General features: G+C 45.0%; 1 protein-coding gene and 1 long non-coding RNA gene across 3 annotated transcripts in view; one reads left to right on the plus strand and one right to left on the minus strand.

Moving 5' to 3' along the window:
* On the minus strand, window positions 1–7128 carry LOC138162875 (uncharacterized). The gene is made up of 4 exons (XR_011168736.1): window positions 6369–7128; window positions 2343–2444; window positions 1124–1428; window positions 1–259 (listed from the first exon to the last, which is right to left on the minus strand). It is a non-coding gene; the product is annotated as an uncharacterized lncRNA (long non-coding RNA).
* The window catches only part of DENND2D (DENN domain containing 2D), a 25372-nt gene continuing 9272 nt past the window's right edge, over window positions 4579–20678 (plus strand). The window contains exons 1-7 of one of the 2 annotated variants that reach the window (XM_069090388.1): window positions 4579–4728; window positions 12444–12619; window positions 13693–13805; window positions 16737–16806; window positions 17404–17481; window positions 19490–19630; window positions 20356–20504. In XM_069090388.1, coding sequence (XP_068946489.1) covers window positions 4671–4728; window positions 12444–12619; window positions 13693–13805; window positions 16737–16806; window positions 17404–17481; window positions 19490–19630; window positions 20356–20504 — 785 coding nt within the window. In that variant the 5' untranslated portion in view covers window positions 4579–4670. Of the gene's footprint in view, window positions 4729–10873; window positions 11335–12443; window positions 12620–13692; window positions 13806–16736; window positions 16807–17403; window positions 17482–19489; window positions 19631–20355; window positions 20505–20678 lie in introns of those variants that run through there. The other variant, XM_069090387.1, reaches the window with a different exon arrangement.

Below are 20678 nucleotides of genomic sequence, written 5' to 3' on the forward strand. Positions count from 1 at the left end.
AAGGATAATAATCTCTGATATAGAAGAAATGGGGACAAGTTTTTTTAAGTTTGGAAAGACTTGAGTGTTTTTTCTTCAGGCAGAAGGAAAAAAGTCAATGAAGGAAGAGATACTGAAGATGTTTGATAGGGAAGGACTGTATCTGGGACCAATGCAGATCACAACCCATCAAGTCTTAGTAGACCGCCTTGGGGAGCTGTTGTAGCTGAAAAATTCACCCATCCTTGGCCACTCTGGTGATATTCCTCTAGTTGAATAGCTGTAGGACACAACATGACACAAGTGCATTATAAACTAATATGGTGCGCTAAGACAGCATAAGAAGAGACCATTATTATACAATATCCACAGAAAGTAGGCTAGGTCTTTGGGGGAAAAAATTCAACAATTGTCAATATTCTAGTTCACAACAATTTGCTATCTTTTACAGAGATAGGACAGATACACATATAGTTATTATTTTTTTTTAATTGTAAAGGTCCTCCACCAAAGTGCTACTCTGATGTGTGTATGGGGTATTTGGGTAGGACTAGTGTCCTTTGGTGTGAGGGCTTGCTGAGACCTTTTCAAGGCTGCTGTGACATTTAAAAAGTTTGAGAGACATAATTTATGAATAATTAATCATTTTATTAACAATGTTAGAATATTACTAATAAAATGGGTCATTGACACTCTTGAAAGTCAAAGATGAATCATTGTGGTGGGCTCACAGTTTATGAGTCCTTGGAAGAGTTGGTATTCCTGAGGTTGGCAATCAACTCTGACTGGTTAACAATTACTGAGAGATAATGAATATTATAGTCAGAGGTGGACCTATTCTAATGAGGGACTTGGGGATGTGACTTTGATTATGTCATTTATTTCTAAATTGTCCAATCTCTGACAGTCTAATCAAAAAATGTATCCCTACCTAAACCTGCATAGAACACAATGGACTTCACCACCTTAGATTAAATTCTTTGTGAAGTTGTGTGTCTGAAGAGTGTTGAGGAAAAAGTTAATTCAATCTCATTATCAACAATGTCTTTCAGAGACTGAACAACCTACAGGCTTCTGAAAAAAAAAATCTTGGTCCTAACTCAATAATTGATTATTAATATGAGAGAAATCACTGCTCATTCACCTTTGGTGTCTACCTGTCACCCACCACTCATTTGTGGCTCCAAGAAGTCATGCTGAATGCACAGTGGCCACATCCCAGTCCACAGTCTCTGGAGAAGGACTAAACCAGATTGAAGGTAATCAACAGGCATCAAACCTGTCAGTGAGTTAGGGGGATGTCTAGCCCAAGCATGTGAAGAATGGGCAGATAAGAACAATTTGTTGAAGCAAGCACTGTGAAGTGCTTAGAGCTTGGTCAGGTATCAAAAATGCCAAGGTCATCCACTGCATCCTAGGCCATCACCAGTCATCCTGACTTTCTTCCTGCTGGAAGAGAGAACAGAGCTGAGGACTTTGCGCAACTCTACCTCACTTAAATCCAGTTCACACACAAGAAATTACCCCATGATGTCAATGGTCAAAGGATGAACAACAACAAAAACAATCCTAATATCTCATCACTGTGTGGAGAGGACCTTGGGTTCTTGAAAGCTGTGCCAGCAGAGTATGAGGCCTGGCAGCTCATAAGCTGGAAAGGTTTAGAGTACACACCTGACTGTTCTCCTATGGACCATTTAGTTAAATCTCCAGAGGCTCCTCACCAATCTGGTCACAGGTTAATGAAATTTTTGACCATAGTAATTCTCAAAGACTATCTACTAAGTCAACTAGGCTACAAACATTTATTATTAAGGACTCATTGTATGCCAGGCACTGTGCTTAGTGCTGGGATACAAAGAGGAAAATGATATCCTTCCTGCCCTCGGTGAGCTTACATTCTGATGGAGGAGACAAGATGCGCTCATAGAAGAAGTCACAAAATATATTCAAAATAAAGGTACAGTAATGTTGAGGGTGAAGGACTAGCAGAAAGGAAAGGGGAAGGGGATCAGGAAAGGTTTCATATAGTAGGTGACATTTATCCGAGCTGTGAAGGAGTCTGGGAATTCCAAGAGTCACAAATGAGGAACAAGTACATTTTTTAGATGTACAGCTTGTGTAGATATGGAGAAATGAAAGATGGGATGTCACGTGTGAGAGAGTAGGAAGGCCAGTTTGAATGGACTCTATAGCATGGAAAGAGGAATAATGTACGTAATAAGCCTGTACAGGTAGGCTAGAATGAGGTTGAGAAAAGTTTTTAAATTCCAAACAGAGGAAATTGTAATTGATCCTAGAGTCAATAAAGTGTCAATAGAGCTTATTAAGCATGGAAGTGATATGGTAGGAATGGAACTTACAGAAATTATTTGGGCAGTCATGGAGGGATATTGGCAGACACAGCATGGAGCCCAATTAGGAAGCTATTGCTCTATACCAGACAAGTTGTGATGAAAATGACTCTGTGAGGAGAGAAAAGGGGGCAGATGAATGAAATGTTAGAATTGAGAGAGCAGGTGAGGGTAACTCTGAAGGAATTTGAGTTGTGATTCAAAGGAAGAGAGGGATATGGCATGGGGAGGAAAATTTGGGTAAAGTTGAGCCCCATCCTTACCTGTTCACTTTCCCTCACCCCTGTCCCACATCCATTTGGTGGCAAACCTTGTCAGTTCTACTTCTATAAAATTTCATTCATCTGTTTCCTTCTATCTACTCATACAGCCTTTTTCACCACATCTCATCTGGTCTGTTACAATAGTCATATTGCAATAGCCATAATTGAATAATTCATCATTTATTGAATATCTAGTATGTGTTCTGAGATGTATGGGGGGGGGGACTCAAAATTATATGATAAAGCCCCTTCCCATAAAAAGCTTATGAGTTGGTTGGGGCTGGGTGGATTATGGAGGGAGACATGCATACATGAACCAGAAAACAATACAAGACAGTGTGTAATTAAGCCTAAATTGCATAGTGCAACCTAAAAATGCTGTCAGACTCTTTTGAGCTAAGACTAGACTATTTAATACTAGGGTTGGACTCCCTACCCCCAACCTCCCATCTCCCCACCCAGAGTTAGATAATCTGTACTCAAAATGCTGCTTGTAACAGGTTTCAGGGTAGGGTGAGGGGGATGCACTATGAAGGCTTTTTCTGTGAGATCTGATCAAATTCCTTTGAGGGTCCTTCTTCCTGGTTAACCAAAAATGGGGGAGAATGTTATAACCTACAGGTATCAGCATTTCTGGGGGCAGAATATTTATCAACAGGAGGCCCTGATGGTTGAGGGGAGCCATTCTAGGGGGTGGAAAGTTGGATTTGTCAGAAGGGTGGAATTCTGCAAATGTTGAAGTTCATCTCCAACAGCTGAGGTTTCAGGGTCTGAGCAGATTTGGGGGTGAGGGAAGGGAACACAGGGACGGAGTGGGCTGAAAAGGGGAGAATGGGGACCCAGGTAAGGGGCAGGTCAAGGCTTTGTGGGGAATGAGACTGCTTAAAGGTCCGCATAGACTACAGACATTGGTGGAGATGAAAGAGGATAATAGAATCAGAACTGAAAGGGGGCCTCAGAAGCCATCTAATTCAATTTCTTCATTTGCATATGAGGTCTCTACGCAGCACTGGGGAGGTCACTTGCGCAAGAACTCTTTCCACTCTGTCACATGACCTCATTCTAAGAGTCCAAGGGAGAGCCGGGTGGAAAGAAGAAAAAAAAAGAAAAAGCCCTGTGTCACCTAGGCTCAGTTTAAATCCTGCCTTTGTTATATCTGTGTGACCTTGTGCAAATTGTCACTGAACTTTTGGGGGTCCCTGTTTCTTCATCTATAAAATCATAGAATTAGACTAGATGGTTTCTAACGTTTTTCCACTCCCCCCTCCCCCACCCCCCTCTGCATCTGTGATCTCAGGAAAGGGAAGATAGCTACCTCTAGAGACAGACGTCTCACTTCATTTGTAGGAAGTTTTCCCATCTAGTGGGCCCACTGCTGTTAGCTGGACCCTCTGGTGCCAAGCAGAATTCCTCTTACTCATAGATACCCTTCTATTTGATAGCCCCAATCAGGGCGTTCTTGCCCCCCCACCCCCACCCCATTCTCCACCCTCAACCTTCTCTCTAAATGGGCTAAACACCCTCTCAGTTCCTCTAACCAATCCTTGTATGGAGTGGTATCCAGTCTGCCCAACGTGCTGCCCCTGGACACTCTCCAGATCGTCCATGTGTTTTCCCAAAGTGAGAGGCCCAGAGAGAGCACAGTTCTCCAACGATGATCGGACCAAGGCAGGGTAATTAGGACACTAAGTATCTCGATCTCCACTCCCACCTTGTCTTTTGAGGGGGCGGGGAGAGGAGGAGATCCGAAAGCCAGAATCTCCTTCTGAGGGTCGGGAGTGCCCAGCCCCTGGGATCAGCACCGCCCTATTCCGGGAGAGCTGGGCGCGGACGCGCTGTCAGCCGCCTGGGCTGGAGCCCTGAAGTTGGGACTAGAGCCCGCTCCCGCGGCAGGTGAGGAGAGGGCGGCTCCAGGGCCCGGAAGGTGAGCTGCCCCGCCCTCGGACCGCCCTCCTCTCTCCTTCCCTCGCGTGAAAGTGAAAGTGCCCTGGCAGCAGTGGGGGGTGGGGTGGAATAGGGGGGGCGGGGACGGTGGGGAACCCGCAGCCAGAGGAGTCCCGCACTCTGAGGGACCATGGACGGGTTCGTCCGCAGCATCCGAGCCAGCCTGAGACTGAAGCGCCACAGCTGGGGTCAGTGCGGGGCGCTGGGGCAGGGGCCCAACTCGGGACTGGGACGGGAGTGAGGGGAAGGTGGTGGTGGTGGGGAGGTCAGTGTGAAGGTCATCGGGGCACCAGAACCAGAGGTCGAGCAGGGTCAGGGCATCCAGGAGCAGGAGCTGAGCGGAGCAGGGCTTTCGTGGAGTGACGGAAATGGAGGCTTAGAAGTTTGGGGTCAAGGAGGGAGTAGCGGGGAAGGGGTAGAGAAAGGAGGAGGGGGGATGTTTGGTAGAACCAAGGCAAGGCGGAGCCAGCGGAGCTCGGGAATCGAGGTGGTTAGCTGGGGTGGGGGTGGGGTCATAACCGAGGCTCAGATCTGGGAGGAGGTGGGTGGTGAAACCCACCGTCCTGAGGAAACAGTTGTGGGGCCCCGGGCCACGTGTGCCTCTGGGCAGGAAGCTGGTGGTGCAACCACTGACAACACATGGCAGCATTGCCTACCCTCGGGACACGACTTTGGTTCTGCTCTTTGCCCGACCCTTGGCCCTAGCCCTGATCTCCTGTTGCCATTTCAGTCCGGGATCCCCTTTACCTTTTACACCTTAGACATGACTCTAAATACTCTGACGTAAGCAATATGTGAGCCATTCTCAGCCGTGGATGGCACCTGACTCTGTGACCCAGAGTAAGTCCCTTTTCATTCTCTGGGCTTCTGCTTCCTGACCAGTAAAAGAAAGATGGGCTAGGTGGTTCTGAAGGACTCATTTTCAGGTTTCTCATTCAATGCATTTAATTAATTTCCAGGTAGCACCCCCTTCCTCCCCACCCCCACCACCAAGGGCCATGAGATAGTTGCTCAGTTACATTGGGCTATAATTTTAGAGATGGGGGAAAGTGTAGTCGTGACCTGAGTGAGGCTCTGGCTGTAATGGCATTCTGGCATAGGAATTGTTCTAGCATCCTGGAGAGTTTGGCGGCTGTAGAAGGGAGATAGCACCGCGGGATACCCTTGGTTATTTCTTGGGGGCAGAAAAACAGCCTCACTTTCCTCCTCTAGTTACTGCAAGTTAAGAGCTGAATGAATCAGCATCTTCCCAACTCAATTTCCCCCTCCCTGCCACAACACACCCCAAAAGGGAGAGAGTGGGTGCCCACTCCTACTGATCTCTGTTTCAAAATTGTACTCATTTTTATCCTTGATTCTCCTTTTGCCACGTCTGTCCTCCGATATTAACTCTTTATGGTTTTTTTTGCCCCCATGGATTGCCCATTCCCCATACTTTGCAGAGTCTCCTCGGCACATGTCTGGATGAGGGGAAAGAGGAGGGTTCTCTTTGGCTGAGTGTTCTTTTACTGGATTATAAAACCCCTTTTAAGGAAAGGAAAGGGAGTGGCTTGTCTGGGGGGTGCTCTAGATGGGTCTGAGGACCCTTACAGATGTTTCCTAATTTTATGGGAATCTGTGTAAATAAAGTCCCAAGTTTCCAAACCCGATTGCCAGGTTTAGAAGAGTTGCTTCTGTTAACAATACCACGTTCTGTTTGGTGGTAGTTGTAAGGAAGTCTTAGGGTTTGCTCTGGATAACTAAGGTGTTTCTGGTCCTCAGCAGCGATTCCTGATAGCAGGGAGGGGGAGCACTGAAATGTTGGAAGTGGTAGAGAGGCCGGTCTTACCTGTACTGAAGTTTGGCGTCCTGCCCAGGCAAGAGGGTGTGCCTGCTCCTTCTCCCCTTTTCTCCAACTTAGGGAACTCCTAGACTTATGCTTCCTCCTCTTCACCTCTTTGGTTTAGTTCAATTAGGTGGAGGGGGGAGGGAGAAGGAAGAGTGGTTTCTTATTTTGGGGGGAGGGGCACCCCAGATAGGCCTCAGATTCAGAGCAGCTGAACAGAAGGGAGGAGAGAGAAGCTGGTTCTCTGACCTATTATGTTTCTAACAGTTGCTGGACCATCGGCTTTAATGCTGGAAAGAATTTTAGAGGTCATCCAGTCCAACCCCCTGCTTTTACCGATGAGGAATTTGACTTGTCCAAGTTAAGTGAATCAAATTGGGAATCGACAGAATTGGGATTTGAACTCAGGTCTTCTGATTTCAAATCCATCTTTATTTCACTCTTAAGCCTGCTGCTTCCCTATGATCTCAAGATTTTCAGTAAGGCCACTAGGCAAAAATCTTTGAGAGATGGGGAAGCATAAAACCATAGGTTGAATGGGTTCATCTTGTCGCCTGGCTTCTCAGCAAAGGGTTCTGTGGGCAGATAATCTTCATTCAGCCCATTTCAGTCTAGAGTGGGATTAGGGGATGTACTAGGCACCATGCTTGGTGCTGAGGAGTCAAAGACAAAAAAATGAACATAGCACTACTACTATCCTTGAGAAGGGAAGGAAAGAAGCATTTATTAAATACAGACTGTGTGCCAGAAACTATGCTAAATATGATAATAATGATGATGGCAATGGTGATGACGGTAATGATGATGGTGATGATGATAACTAACATGTATGTATTGATTATTATGTGCTAGGCACTGTACTGAGTGTTTTACAATTATTTGCATTGAAACTCACAACAAGCCTGGTAGATTTTAATTGTTGTTCAGTTGTTTCAGTTCTGTCTGATTCTTTGTGGTCCCATTTGGGGTTTTCTTGGCAAAGATAGTAGAGTGGTTTGCCATTTTCTTCTCCAGCTCATTTTCCAAATGAGGAAACTGAGTAAAACAGTATTAAGTGACTTGTCCAGGGTGACACAGCTACTGTCTGAGGTCAGGTTTTAACTCAGGGAGATGAGTGTTCTTGACTCCAGCTCAGCATTCTATGCACTTTGCCACCTACCTGCCCACCCTGGTTAGGTAGATTTTGTTATTATCCCTATTTTATGGATGAGGTAACTGAGGCAAGCAAAGGTTAAATGACTAGCCCAGAGTCTCCTAACTAGGAAATATCAGAGGCTGGATATAAATTCATGTCTTCCTGGTTCTAGACCTGGTGCTCTATCCAATCTGGATGTTTCTAGGTGTAAGCCCACCTATGCCATTGACAGCCAGCTCCATTCTACTTCAGATGCCAGGATCAGCAGCTGTTTTCTGTGTTCTTCCTTTGGTCTTCCCAGAAATAAAAAGGAAAGAAAGCGCATTCCCTTTTGAGCTTGATGCACAGTAACTGTAGCCAACCCCTCACCCCCTCCCCATGACATGTTTGCCATGAGACCTACTGCCCTTATGACTCCAATGAGGATAAAACAGGAGGAAATGGGTTAGAAATGCATCATAAGGTATTTATGAATGAGAAGGATTTCCTGAGCGTTGTTGACCACTGAAGAATGTTATCTGAAGCGATTTGAAAATCTTTACAAACAGGAGTTATTCTGATGTCTTCAGGACAGCTAAATTGTATTTCAACCCAGAGACCTAGACCTCTCAAGGTCCCCTTAGGATTTCTCAGTCTTATTTTCTTACTTGTTCTTGCTTCAGTTTCCCCTATTTGTAGTAGTAGTAGTAGTAGTAGTAGTTGAATCCTTTCAGTCATGTCTGGCTCCCTGTGACCCCATTTGGGGTTTTCTTGGCAAAGATACTGGGGTGGTCTGCCAGTTCCTTCTCTAACTCATTTTACAGATGAGGAAACTTAGGAAGAGTTAAGTGACTTGCCCAGGGTCACACAGCTGCTAGAGTCTGAGGCCAGATTTGAACTCAAGAAGATGATTCTTCTGACTCCAGGCTCAGCATTTTCTCCGCTATACCACCTAGCTACCCCTTTTACAACTGGGAGATAATATTTCCTCTGACAAGGAAGTGGTTTTGAAACGAGATATTATTCATGAAGCCCTTGGGAGAAAGGTGTGGTGGGTATACAAGCTGTCATGGTCATTAACCATCCCTCTAATTACCAGCATTAGCACAGGTTGTTTTTGCCTAGAATTTGGGCCATTCTTCAGATTGGGGAACCTCCCAGAGAACTTGATCCCTTGGAGAGAGTCTCGGTTTTCATTTGCTCTGTCCATTTCTTCTTCTGTCTTCTTGGAGGGCAGATAGCTGTGCACCAACCATGAGATTTGGCCTAGCAAACCAACGTATGGGCATAACCTTCATTCTGAGTTGTCTCTCCATCCCTGAATTCAGGTAGTTTTCTCAACAAGGGCCTTACACTTAGGCCTTGTTCATTATGCTTAGCAGGGGATCCATCAACTTTAAAAAATATATTTTGATAATTGCATTTTTATAAAGCTGGTTTTCTTTATTCTATTTTATTTTATGCATTTAGAAACATTCTTCTGAGAAGGGGTCCATAAGCTTCACCAGACTGCCTGAGGGGACTAAGACACAAAAATGGTTAAGAAACTCTGCACTGTATCATGTCCAAAGTCCTTCCCGGCTCAAACATTATCTTATCTTTGTGATTTCATTTCCTGGAAAATTCCATTTCTTAGAACTTGACTTTGCCACTAGTCTCGGGTTTTTACTTTTCACCACCTTCTAACCTCCCCTCACTGAGCCCCAGCTCCTTACCCTCCCGATTTCAGAGCAACTCGATTCCTTTAGTTAGAGAGTTGCAGGGCCAGATCCCTAATTACACCTTTCCCTTCTGTTGCTGCCGTCATTGCAACTGGATATACAGTTCTTCCTTGTCCTGGTTGGCCTCGGAGGAGAGGACTAGAAGTCATTAGGAGAAGTTGCAGAAAAACAGACATGGACTTCATGTGAGGAAGCACTTCCTAAAAATTAGAGCTGTCCAAAAAAAGCGTAATGGGCTGCCTTTGGAGGGCATAGGTCCCAGATCTAACTGATTCCCTGGAATCTAGGGTTAAACTTTCAGTGTGAGCATTTACTCCTCGAAACTGGCAAACATCACCAATCAAGGCTTAATTTGTTGTTTTGTTGATTGTTTAGACTTAAGAAAGTCATAGAGAAAATGAGAATAATATAGATTAAACCAGAAAATATATATGTTAGTTAGCTGTTCCGCATTCACCTATACACCCCTGATCTTCCCTAACCTCATGATCTCCTCTCCTATGCTAGATGGCCCATTTTCAGTATATTATAGAGAGGATTCCTATCCAGGTATAGGTTGGATTAGATGCCCTCTGAAGTTCCTTCCAACTCAAACTTTCTGATTCTAATTTTATGATTCCCATATATCTGAGTAATCTTGTGTTTGAACAAAGGAGTTCTGAATGCATGTTCATTTCTCTTGTAATAAACCTGGTTTTCACATAAGTCCCGTGACGCTGTGGTTGCCTGTTTGAAAAAAGCTATGTTGTTTAGAAGGAGGAAAAAGGCAATTTTTTTTTTCTAGTAACTCTTGTCAACTGTGTCTCAAGGCACAGCAGCTGCTCAGTTCTTTGTCATGCCAGGCAGGGATCAGCCTAGGGCCTTGCCACTGGGGCTGTTGCCAACCCTGACTTGAGCAGGAAAATTTGGTGTGTCCCTTCTTCAGAGCCCCCAGAAGAGTGTCAGGAAGTCTCATTGAGGGAATCCCGCTGAGGCTGTGGATGTGCAATCCCCTACTGTCTATCACAGTACCTAACTCGCTTAATAAATGCTTATTGAATGAATGAATGGATGGATGAATGAATGCATTGCTTCCTAAATTGAACTGCTAGATACCTTGGAACAAGTCCCACTATTTTGGCTGGTAATCCTCCTCCCCACCCATATCAATATAGGAAGTACTCGGTTGCAGTGAGAAGATTGCAATTAATTGGCTGCTTTGGCCAGCGTGGCAGGGGCTCCTGATGTCATTTCCTTGTTGGAACAGCTGAGGACTGGCAGAAACAGGGCCCAGCCTTGGACTCTGATCTGTGTTTCATCATCAAAAGGGCCACACTTAAGGCTCTTGTTGGCTGTATTAGTAATCATCAAAACTTCTCTTCCTGGTCAGAATCATTAATTGGTTTAGATAATTATTGAATTGTAATTGTTCTATTAGCCACAAATGAGGCAACTGCCATTCTGGTCAAAGTAAATACCTAGCTCCTCTGCTCTTGATTTGAAATTGAAATCCCGGAAGACCCAGAGATCAATGTACTTTCAGGATTTTTTTTTTCTGATTGTTTGTTTAGCTGAATAAGTGAAAGGCCAAGAATGAAGATTCCCAGACTTGAGATTCCTATCCCTGAGTTGATCAGGTTCTCCTACATGAAATTAGATAGGTATGAGTATTTCTCAGTCATTCATCAACCATCTTGGGGTTGTAAATAACCTCATTGCACAATCTGCAAACTGCATGGAGGCCCTTGGTCTGGGAGCAGCTGGGTCTTGGAGGTGTTTGCTCATAACCTTTTCTCTCACCACACCCGGAGGCTCTTGGGAGGAGCTGCTGTTTGAACTGCTCTGCCAGGATGCTCTCTTTGTCAGGACTGGGGTTCTGCTGCCTTCCTGGGTCCTGCCACATCCTTCTCGCACAGCTCGTGGGCACACAGGGAGAGAGGCGGATCTCCCTTCTCAGGGGCATGGTGCCTAGGATTTCAGTGGGAGATTTCAGCGGTGGCCTCTCTCACAGAAGCCTGGATGTGTGTAACCTGCGTTTGAGGAGTGTAGCACTTGGCTGCTGATGTCTCAGGACCTGGGAAGATGGAGAGACCGGGGGTTGGCAGAGTGTTCAAACTCTTCAGTCCTTGGCTGCCCCGGAGACCGAGATGGACAGGTCTGCTCTGTTTACAGGATGATGCTATGCATCTTTCTCTCTTCGCTTGACCGACTTCTCTATTTTTAGCTGGCTTCTTGGTGTCTCTTACCTCCTCCCCTGTACCTTGACAGCCCAGTCTTCTGCACGATTGAACTTCTCCCTCTCCACCCCACCTGTGCCACGGGGGCTGTTAGCTAATTTTGTGACCTTAAGGAAGCCACTCCCTCCTCTCTAAAATTCAGTCAAATGAAGGGAGTAGAAAAAATATTGACTCTAGAGTCAAAGGACCTGGGTTCAAATCTCATTTCTAATGTTTTCTACCTATGTGACCCTGGACAAGTCATCTTTCCTCCCTGAGCCTCATGTCTTTATCTGTGATGAGGGACTACAGATCACTAAGTAACCTCTGAGGTCACTTCCAGTTCTACACCTAGGAATCCTGAGACTCCTTCTTGAATAGCTCAAATGAAATTAGAATCTAGGCACTTGTTTAAGTGGGGTTTGGGTAGCAGGTGAAACTTCTCATTTTCTCAGGCCTCTTGGGGCCTGTTCAGATATGGAGTGGGCAGGGCCATGGGGTGGTCAAAGGAATCCCTGGGCTTTCTTTGTTCCTGTGTACTATTCAAGTGGTTTATTTTCCCCTTTCAATTCCTTATGCCAGCTCCCCTAAGCCGACTGTCTGTCTGTCTGTCTCTGTGTCTCTCTTTTTCTCTCTCTCATGTCTCTTCTTGTCTCTCTGTGTCTCTCTCTCCCTCTCTCTTGTCTGTCTGTCTCTTTCTCTCTTTTTCTCTCTCTCATCTCTACTCTCTATGTCTGTCTCTCTGTTTCTGTTTCTCATATCTCTGCTGTCTCTCTCTCTCTCTCACACACTTACACATGTGTGTCTATACATATATATCTTTGACATATACCTATATATATGTGTGTGTGTGTGATATAACGGACACCGCTATTACCTTCTTTTTGGAATTATTTCTCAGAGTCCTGATGATACGGCTAACGGGTAGCCTCCTATGGTGGCCATCTTTCTTAGGTTTGGTGAGGGCACAGAAGGGCTCCCGACGGCTTGGCACCTGGGCTGTGCCTCGGGGGCCCTGTGTGAGTGGTCTCTGGTGTCTCTGTTTCAGTCCCTGAGGAAGCTCGAGGAGAAGGCAGGAAGGAAGTCGAGGAGAGCGTCAGAGACACCTCCCTGTCCAACTACACGGGGGGACCACACTTTTTTGAATACCTCTTTGTGGTTTCTCTCAAAAGAAATCAATCAGGGGATGATTATGAGCCCACGATAACCTACCAGTTCCCAAAGGTAAGGAGCATCTCAGTTTACTTTAGGATTCCTTAGGGAGTGGGAAGAGGAGGAGGAGTGGGGGCATTTCTCTGTCTTTCCTTGTTGACCTTGCTTGCTTGATAATTCTTCCTAAACCCAAGCCTGATTTCTGCCACTACCAGCAGCCCGTGTGTGTGAATTCCCTTCACTATCTGAACTGAGTCCCCCAGGAGGTGCCTTGGACCTTCCCCAGCAGGCATGCCTAGGTCCTATGTCCCCTTCTCTCTTCCCCTGGTGCCCCACAGACCCCACAGAATACCCTTCAGATAACCTTCCACCTAGCCACCCTTCTTGCCTCTTGCCACTGGGGGTGATGCTTTCCTGTGTGTGTGTGTGTGTGTGTCATCTACCCACTAGAATTGCCCTTCCTGTTAATTCTTTTTTTGGAGGAGCTCCTCAGGTTTCTTGCCTTTCTCTTTTCTGTGTTTGTCACTGGTGTAGAGGGGGGAGGGCAAGAGGCAGACGGAGGGAGACTGAGGCAGAGATTATCTTTGTATGTAACATTTCTGAGAAAAGTGGCTGCCATAGTGATGTTTTCTTTCTCTCTGTGGTACACAAAATTCAGCAGAAAGATCCTTGACTTTAGAGTCAGAAAAACAGGGTTTGCATCCTACTTCTGTGTGACCTTGGATTGGGCTTTATCCCCTTCATTTTCAGGTTCCTCGCCTGTAAAAGGGGTGAGATATATGGCCTCTGAGGTCCTCTTTGGGTTCATATCTATTATCCTCCGAGTTCCACCTTATGTAGGTATTTCTGACACTCAGGGTGGTCCTGGCCTCTTTCTTCAACATATGGACAATACAGCAAAATGGGAATGAAACTTTGCCCTCCACTCCAATCCCCTGTGCCCCCTAATCCCAGGAAGGCTAGGCCAGATTGGGAAGTCTCAGTCTTGGAAAATCCCTAGTCCAGGTGTTAATGCTATGAACAGAGAAGGATTTGGAACCTTGGGTTAGCAAGACAGCTGAACTAGGATCCCTGGGACCCCAGAAGAGAGCCAACGCACAAGCCTTCCTGGTCATCTATTTCTGACCATCCTCTTTCCCTTACAGCGAGAGAACCTGCTCCGGGGCCAGCAGGAAGAAGAGGAACGATTGCATGGTGCCATTCCCTTGTTCTGTTTCCCTGATGGCAACGAGTGGGCACCCCTCACTGAATACCCCAGGTATGGCCTTGAGCCAAGGGAAAGAGTAAAGGTTGAGACAGGATCCAGGGTCCCAAGGAACTTAGGTGGCTTGTAAGAAGTAGTCTTCCCCCTTCCTTTTGGAAGGCTACCTGTGGGTCTGTTTTATATTTATTGGTAGACATATAGAGTTATGGTTGGTAAAGCTTCCAGTAGCACTAAGACTTTTGGGGCACCCTGCATGTGGATAAGATGGATGATAGATATGTGTGTATACACACACATACTCACATATATGTAAGCATATATGTATAGCTACTTATATACAGGTCATGCATAGGTTTATGCATATATAGTTATATTTTTTTAGAAACTGGATCTGTGGTTCCATTGATATAGGGAGATCCTGGTGGGGAACATCCTCTTCCAACATGGTCTGGCACCTTCTCTAAACTCATAATCTTAGAGGGTTGCCTGGGGGCACTGAGAGGTTGGGAGTGCCCAACAGGGTCCCACAGCCACTCTGCATCAGAGGCAGTACCTGAAACCCATCTTCCTAACTTTGAGGCCAGCTCTCTAGCCACAGTGCCTCTCTCTCTCTCTCTCTCTCTCTCTCTCTCTCTCTCTCTCTCTCTCTTGTATCTCTTCTTTGTCTCTGTCTCTCTGTTTCTCTCTCTCTCATCTCTCCTCTTGTCTCTTTTCTCTGTCTCTCCTTCTCTCTTGTCCCTCCTCCTGTCTGTCTGTCTCTCTGTCTTTTTCTCTCTCTGATCTCTATCTCTGTCTCTTTGTTTCATATCTCTCCTCTCTCACACACACATATATACATACACATGTGTGTATATACATATATATTTATATACCTTAGACATATACCTATATATGTGTGTATGTATGATATAATGGACACCATTATTATCTTCTTTTTGGAGTTATTTCCCAGTACTTATGAGTTTGCCCTGAGCTAGTCAAATATTCTCTAATACAAGATCCCCACTGATCACCGCACACATTACTGAATCATAAAATCTCAGAGTTCAAAGGAATTTTACATGCCATTTAGTTAGAGTCCCACATCTAATGAAGCCAAATTCACAGTTTCCCCCAAAGGAAAGAGACTAGAGTCTATTAACTATAGTCCAACAAGTCTGACTTTGTTTCCTGGCAAAATTCTACAACATATTATTAGAGGGATGATCAGTGAACATCTAGAAAAGGAAACAGTAATCACAAAGGGCCAAAATGGCTTCATTAAGAACAGGTCATGATGAATGAAGTTCATTTTTATTGCAAGGATGACTAGCCTGGGGCATCAGGGGGAATGTTATAATACAGTTTACCTAGACTTTAAGAAAGTATTTGACAAAGTCTCTCCTGCTATAGAGGTAAACATCTGAATAAGGAACCCTTCTACCACACACCCAGTAAGTAGACAGCCTCTGCTAGAAACTGGCTGTGAATGAGAAACCACTAACTGCCTCTTGAGATATCCCTCTCCACTGTCAGAGATCTCTGATTGTCAGAATTTTTTCCTTTTACATTCAAGCTAAAATCTGCGTCTCTAACTTCATTGGTCTCAGTTCTGCCCTCTGGGGATAATGCAGAACTATTTTCCTTGACAAATATTTATACATGAAGGCAGCTATTATTTTCTCCCTGATTTTCCCTTCCCCAGGTTAAACATGTGCAGTATCTTTAATGAACCTTCACATGGCACGATTTCAAGGTCCTTACTCATCTTGATTGGTCTCCTCTGGACTCTCTCCAGTTTATCAATGTCCACTCCAAAATGTGGCACCCAGAACTGAAAATAAAATGCCAGATGTGGAATGCCTTCTCAGGTGCCTTCTAGCTTTAATATTGGGATTCACCACCTCACTACGCCTAGACACTAAATCTCTCTTAATGGTGCCCAAGATCACAGCCAATTTAACTGTTGTGTCTCATAACTGACATATTTTTAAATTTTCTAACCCGTGAAAACTCATAGCTGTTGTTCAGATGAACTGTACTTCCCTGATTTTTTTTTCTTGTGAAGATTTTTGGACCCAAGTGTTTATCCACATTAAATTTCATCTTTTTAGATTTGGCCCAACATTCAAACCTGTCTAATGTTTTGATGATCCCAACTCTTTTAATCCAGTGAGTTAGCTACCCCCTATAGTTTTGTTATCTGAGAAATCAATAAGCTTTTTGCTGAGTCACTGATAAAAATGTTAAGCAGCACAGAGGTCAGCCCAAATCTTTGGGGCATTACATTAGAAACCTCTTTCCAAGCTGACATGGATCTATTAATGATTACTTTTGGGGTCTGGCTATTCAACCAGCTCTATCTCCACCTAAATGCACTGTTGTCTATCCCACATCTCCATAGCATGGGAGACTTTGTCAAATGCTTTCTTAAAACCTAGGTAAATTATACTATAAAAATCCCTCCTGATGCACTAGTCTAGTAACATTTTAAATAAAGGAAATGAACTTCATGACCCATTCTTAATGAAATCATGTTGGCTCTTTATGATTGCTGTTTCCTTTTCTAGATGTTCACTGATCATCCCTCTAATAATATGTTCTAGAATTTTACCAGGAAACAAATTCAAGCTTGTTGGACTACAGTTGGCAGACTCTAGTCTCTTCCTTTTGGGGGAGCCTATGAATGTTTCTTCTTTGGGGATGGAGCTCTAAGCAGCTGAACTAGCCAGCTGCCCCCAGGTTGTAGAGAGGGTGTGTCCTATTCCCTTCCATAAGCTCCCCCACAAGCTGTAATCATCCCCTTACCTCATCCTGGAGTTTACTGCCTGTTAGCAATAACCCCAGAATCTGCTTCAGTAGCTGATACTGTGGATGAGCTTCTGAGACTAATCTAGGTGGGCAGGAACCCAGTAATCTGGTTGTTAACTACTCTCCTGTTGTAGAATCCAGTCTGAAAATGTCACACACACACACACACTCTCTCTCTCCCTTTCTCAACTTCAGGGAAACATTTTCTTTCGTTCTGACCAACATGGATGGGACCAGGAAGATTGGCTACTGCAGGCGACTCTTGGTACTGCTCAACCACTCTGCTCCCCAATTTTCTATTTCCTTTACAAATTCTCTTAAGTCTAGAGTTTGGAAGGTAGGGTCCATCCTACCCGTGGCACCCTGCCTGAGGTCTCCAGAGGAAGTTAGGGCTAAACATCCTTCCCCCACCACCCTATACCACATCCCTTGCTAGGTTGGGGTTATAGATCCCCCAGTTTGCTTATCCTCACTATAGGGAAACCCTTACTGTTTTGGTTTCACCCTCATTGTGGCAGCATTGTCTGTATCATTCTATATGCTGGAATTTGGTTTCTAGGTTCTGTTCCTGGTTCAGGAATTACCTTTAGCCCTTTTGCCCCACTTACCAGACCAGTCCTTCACTCCTTTCCCATTTCCCCAGTAATAAATAACCGTTAACACTTCCCATCTTATTTCCATGAATAAGTCAATAACCACATAGTGACTACTATCCCTGAGCCTTCCATAGCCAGCCCCTTCTCCATTTCTACTCCTTTGCCTATTTTGTGAGCCAAGACCTCTGACTCCATCGCCCTCAGTTAGGGAGAGTCCTAGGAGAAGTTCTTGAGTTGAGAAATAGCCTCCCTGTCTTTGTCTGCAGCCCTCCGGCCCCGGGCCCCGGCTCCCGATAGTGTATTGTATCATCAGCTGCATCGGCTGCTTCGGCTTGTTCTCCAAGGTAGGGGTGGGGCAGGGATTTCCCAGCTGCCTAGCTGGGGCTTTGGGTCTGTTCATCCTGTCTGACGGCTCTTCTCTGCCCTTCTGCCCTCCCAGTCTGGCCTCAGCCACTTCAGAGCTGTGTCTCTGGAGTTTGAGCTGTCTTCCATCCTGCACACTTGCAAAACAAACCAAAACTATAGATAGTTGTAGTTATAGACATAGCTATAGTTATAGATAGTGAGGTGGAAGGTAGAGTGGAAGAGAGGAGTGAAGTAGTTCATGTGGTCACAGTGGCACCAGACCTGGAAACAGGGGACATGGATTCCTGTCCTGGTTTTCCCACTAATTGTCTGGCATAGAGCAAATCACTTAATCTCTCCTTCAGAATGTTATCAATTAAGAGGCAGCCAGTGAACCCTGGATAGAGTGCTGGACTTGGAGTCAAGAAAACCTGAGTTCAAATCCAGCCTCAGACACTTAGTAGCCGTGTGACCCTGGTTAAGTCCCTTAACCTCTCCCTGCCTCAGTTTCCCATCAAATGGAGATAATAATAGCACCCACCTCCTAGGGGTTGTTGTGAGGTTCAAATTTGTCAAGTGTTTTGCAAACTTTAAGTGCTATGCAAATGGTACCTATTGTTATTATTAGAGCTGGACAGAACATCAGAAGTCATCTAGTTCAATGTAATCTTTGGACTCTTGGGTAGCAAGCACCACATCCCTAGGTAACAAATATCAGATCCAAGATTCAAACCCAGGTCCTTTGACTCCAGAGTCTGTATGCCATACTACCATATCTCGTTTACTTACACACACACACACACACACACACACACATATCTCTATCTCTACACACATTTGTCTACACACATACACAAAGATAGATATATTGAGATATATCTTTTGAGTTCAAATTTTGCCAATAGCTTTATAAACATTCTTATCTGACCCTCACAACCCTGTGAGGTAGGCGCTATTATAATTCCCATTTTACAGATAAAGAGGCTGAGGCACTGAGGGGTTAAGTAATTACCCAGAGTCCCACAGCTGGTACCTATGGAACTATCCATTATACTAGGTTGCATTTCTGTGAAAAAGAAATAATCCTTCTGCCCTTTGTGTGTCATAGGGATGTCGAGAAGGTCCAACAAGACCAAAAGAAACAGATTTAGGGCTCAAAGGGGCCTTGGAAATCCTCTAGTTCAACCCCTTCCTTCACAAAGGAGGAAAGTCAGGCCCAGAAAAGTTCAGTGACTTTGTCCCAGTCACCTGGATATCACCTGGATTTGAATCCAGGTCCTCTAATTCCAAGCTTTTTCCAATATATGTGAAATGACTTTTCATTATAGTCCGATGACTGCTTAAATAATTATTATTTTAAGCAAAGCATTCATTCCCTTAAGGCAAGGTCTGAAAATTCCACCCTCCCTCCCAGTGTTACTGGTGTCACTGAGCCTTTGTCATGAGGAAGGTTGACTTAACTCCCTGCAGAGGACATGCACTTCATGCCAGGGACAGCAGAACTTTCTGGCATGAAAGAAGAAGGTGCATTTATGAAAAGCAATGTTCAAAAGGATTTGTACCTAATCCTTTGGACCACAAATCTCTGTTAGATCACATAGAAGCCTAGCTCAAGTTTAGCTCAAGGGGTCTTAACCATTTCTGTTTTATGGACCCTTTTGATAGCCTAGTGAAGCCTATGGAATCTTTGTCAGAATAATGTTAAAAATAATTAAAGGAAATGCTCAATTTTAGTCAGAAGCTAGTGAAAAGAAAGATATAATTTTTTTCCAATCTAAGTACAGAGACCCCTTGAAATCTATACATGGACCTTTTTGGGGCAGGGGAATCCATGGACCCCATGTTAAGAACCCTTGGTTTTAGTTGGAATGGAGAGTCTAGAGAGGGGAGTGAGGGGACCTGAAGACATCAGAGGATTGGGTTAAATCAGATAATGCATGGGGGGTGGAGATTTTGCCTTCTTACTTTGGGTCTTCCAGTCATACCTGACTTGAATCTTCTCTACAGATCCTGGATGAGGTAGAAAAACGGCATCAGATCTCCATGGCTGTGATCTATCCATTCATGCAGGGTCTTCGGGAGTCTGCCTTCCCTGCCCCTGGGAAGACAGTCACCCTCAAGAGCTTCATCCCTGACTCTGGGACTGAGGTAGGCTGCATGTACTCTGCGTACTCTCTACCCTGATTGAAGAAAGAGTGGAGTGTGTTCCCACATCCCATGCCAGCATCACTTGGGCTGAGGTGCCCCCCTTTATCCTATCTCCATTTCTCCCTTCTCTAATCATTCAGATGTTCTCATTCAGTTGGTAGCAGAAATCCTTCAGTCATCTTTCAGTCATTTTTGACTCTTCATGACCCCATTTTGGGTTTTCTTGGCAAAGATGCTGGAGTGGTTTGCCATTTCCTTCTCCAGCTCATTTTATGAATGAGGAAACTGAGGCAAACAGGGTTAAGTGACTTGCCCAGAGTCACACAGCTAGGTCAGATTTGAACTCAGACTCAGGAAGATTAATCTTGCTGACTCCCAGCCTAACTATCCACTACACCATCAAACACAAAATAGAATTCGGTATCTTGATCCCCACAAGCCCACAGAGACTTCAGGCTTTCAGAAGTACGATATATAATGTACTACCTGACTGAAGCTAATTTTCTTAGCATTGTGTAGCCACAAAGTGGGATGTTACTTTCCTTTATCATTGCTCTTATCTTCCTGTCCCATGCCCTCCTCTCTGGCCTGTGTCTTCCTAACACACCAGACCTCCTGACTCTCTCTTCTAGTCTATGTCCCACGGCGTGGAGGGAGGTAACTGACCCATATACCCAAAGGGCAGCTCCGTGATGACCCTGCCATGTTCTGGTGTCCCCTTGTAGTTCATCTCCCTGACACGGCCCCTGGACTCCCGCTTGGAACATGTGGATCTCCGCTCCCTGTTGAGATGCCTAAGTCATGAGCAGATCCTACAAATCTTCGCCTCCACCGTCCTGGAGAGAAGAATCATCTTCCTGGCTGAGGACCTTAGGTAGGCCCAGCTGTTTCTAGATCCCGTATGTAGTGATCAGCCTCCAGCCCCCTGGGATTGAGGGACCAGATAGGGGTTTGCCAAAAGGAAACATGGAGAAACACCATCCTTCTGGGATCCTGCTCCCCAGCTCTCCATTTCTCTAGGCCCTCAGTTTGGTACTTTAATCCTGGG

The sequence above is a fragment of the Petaurus breviceps genome, unplaced genomic scaffold, assembly GCF_028583685.1.
Source record: "Petaurus breviceps papuanus isolate PSGF00001 unplaced genomic scaffold, PetGlider_PUasm1.0 186, whole genome shotgun sequence".
In the NCBI taxonomy this organism is placed as follows: Eukaryota; Metazoa; Chordata; class Mammalia; order Diprotodontia; family Petauridae; genus Petaurus; species Petaurus breviceps.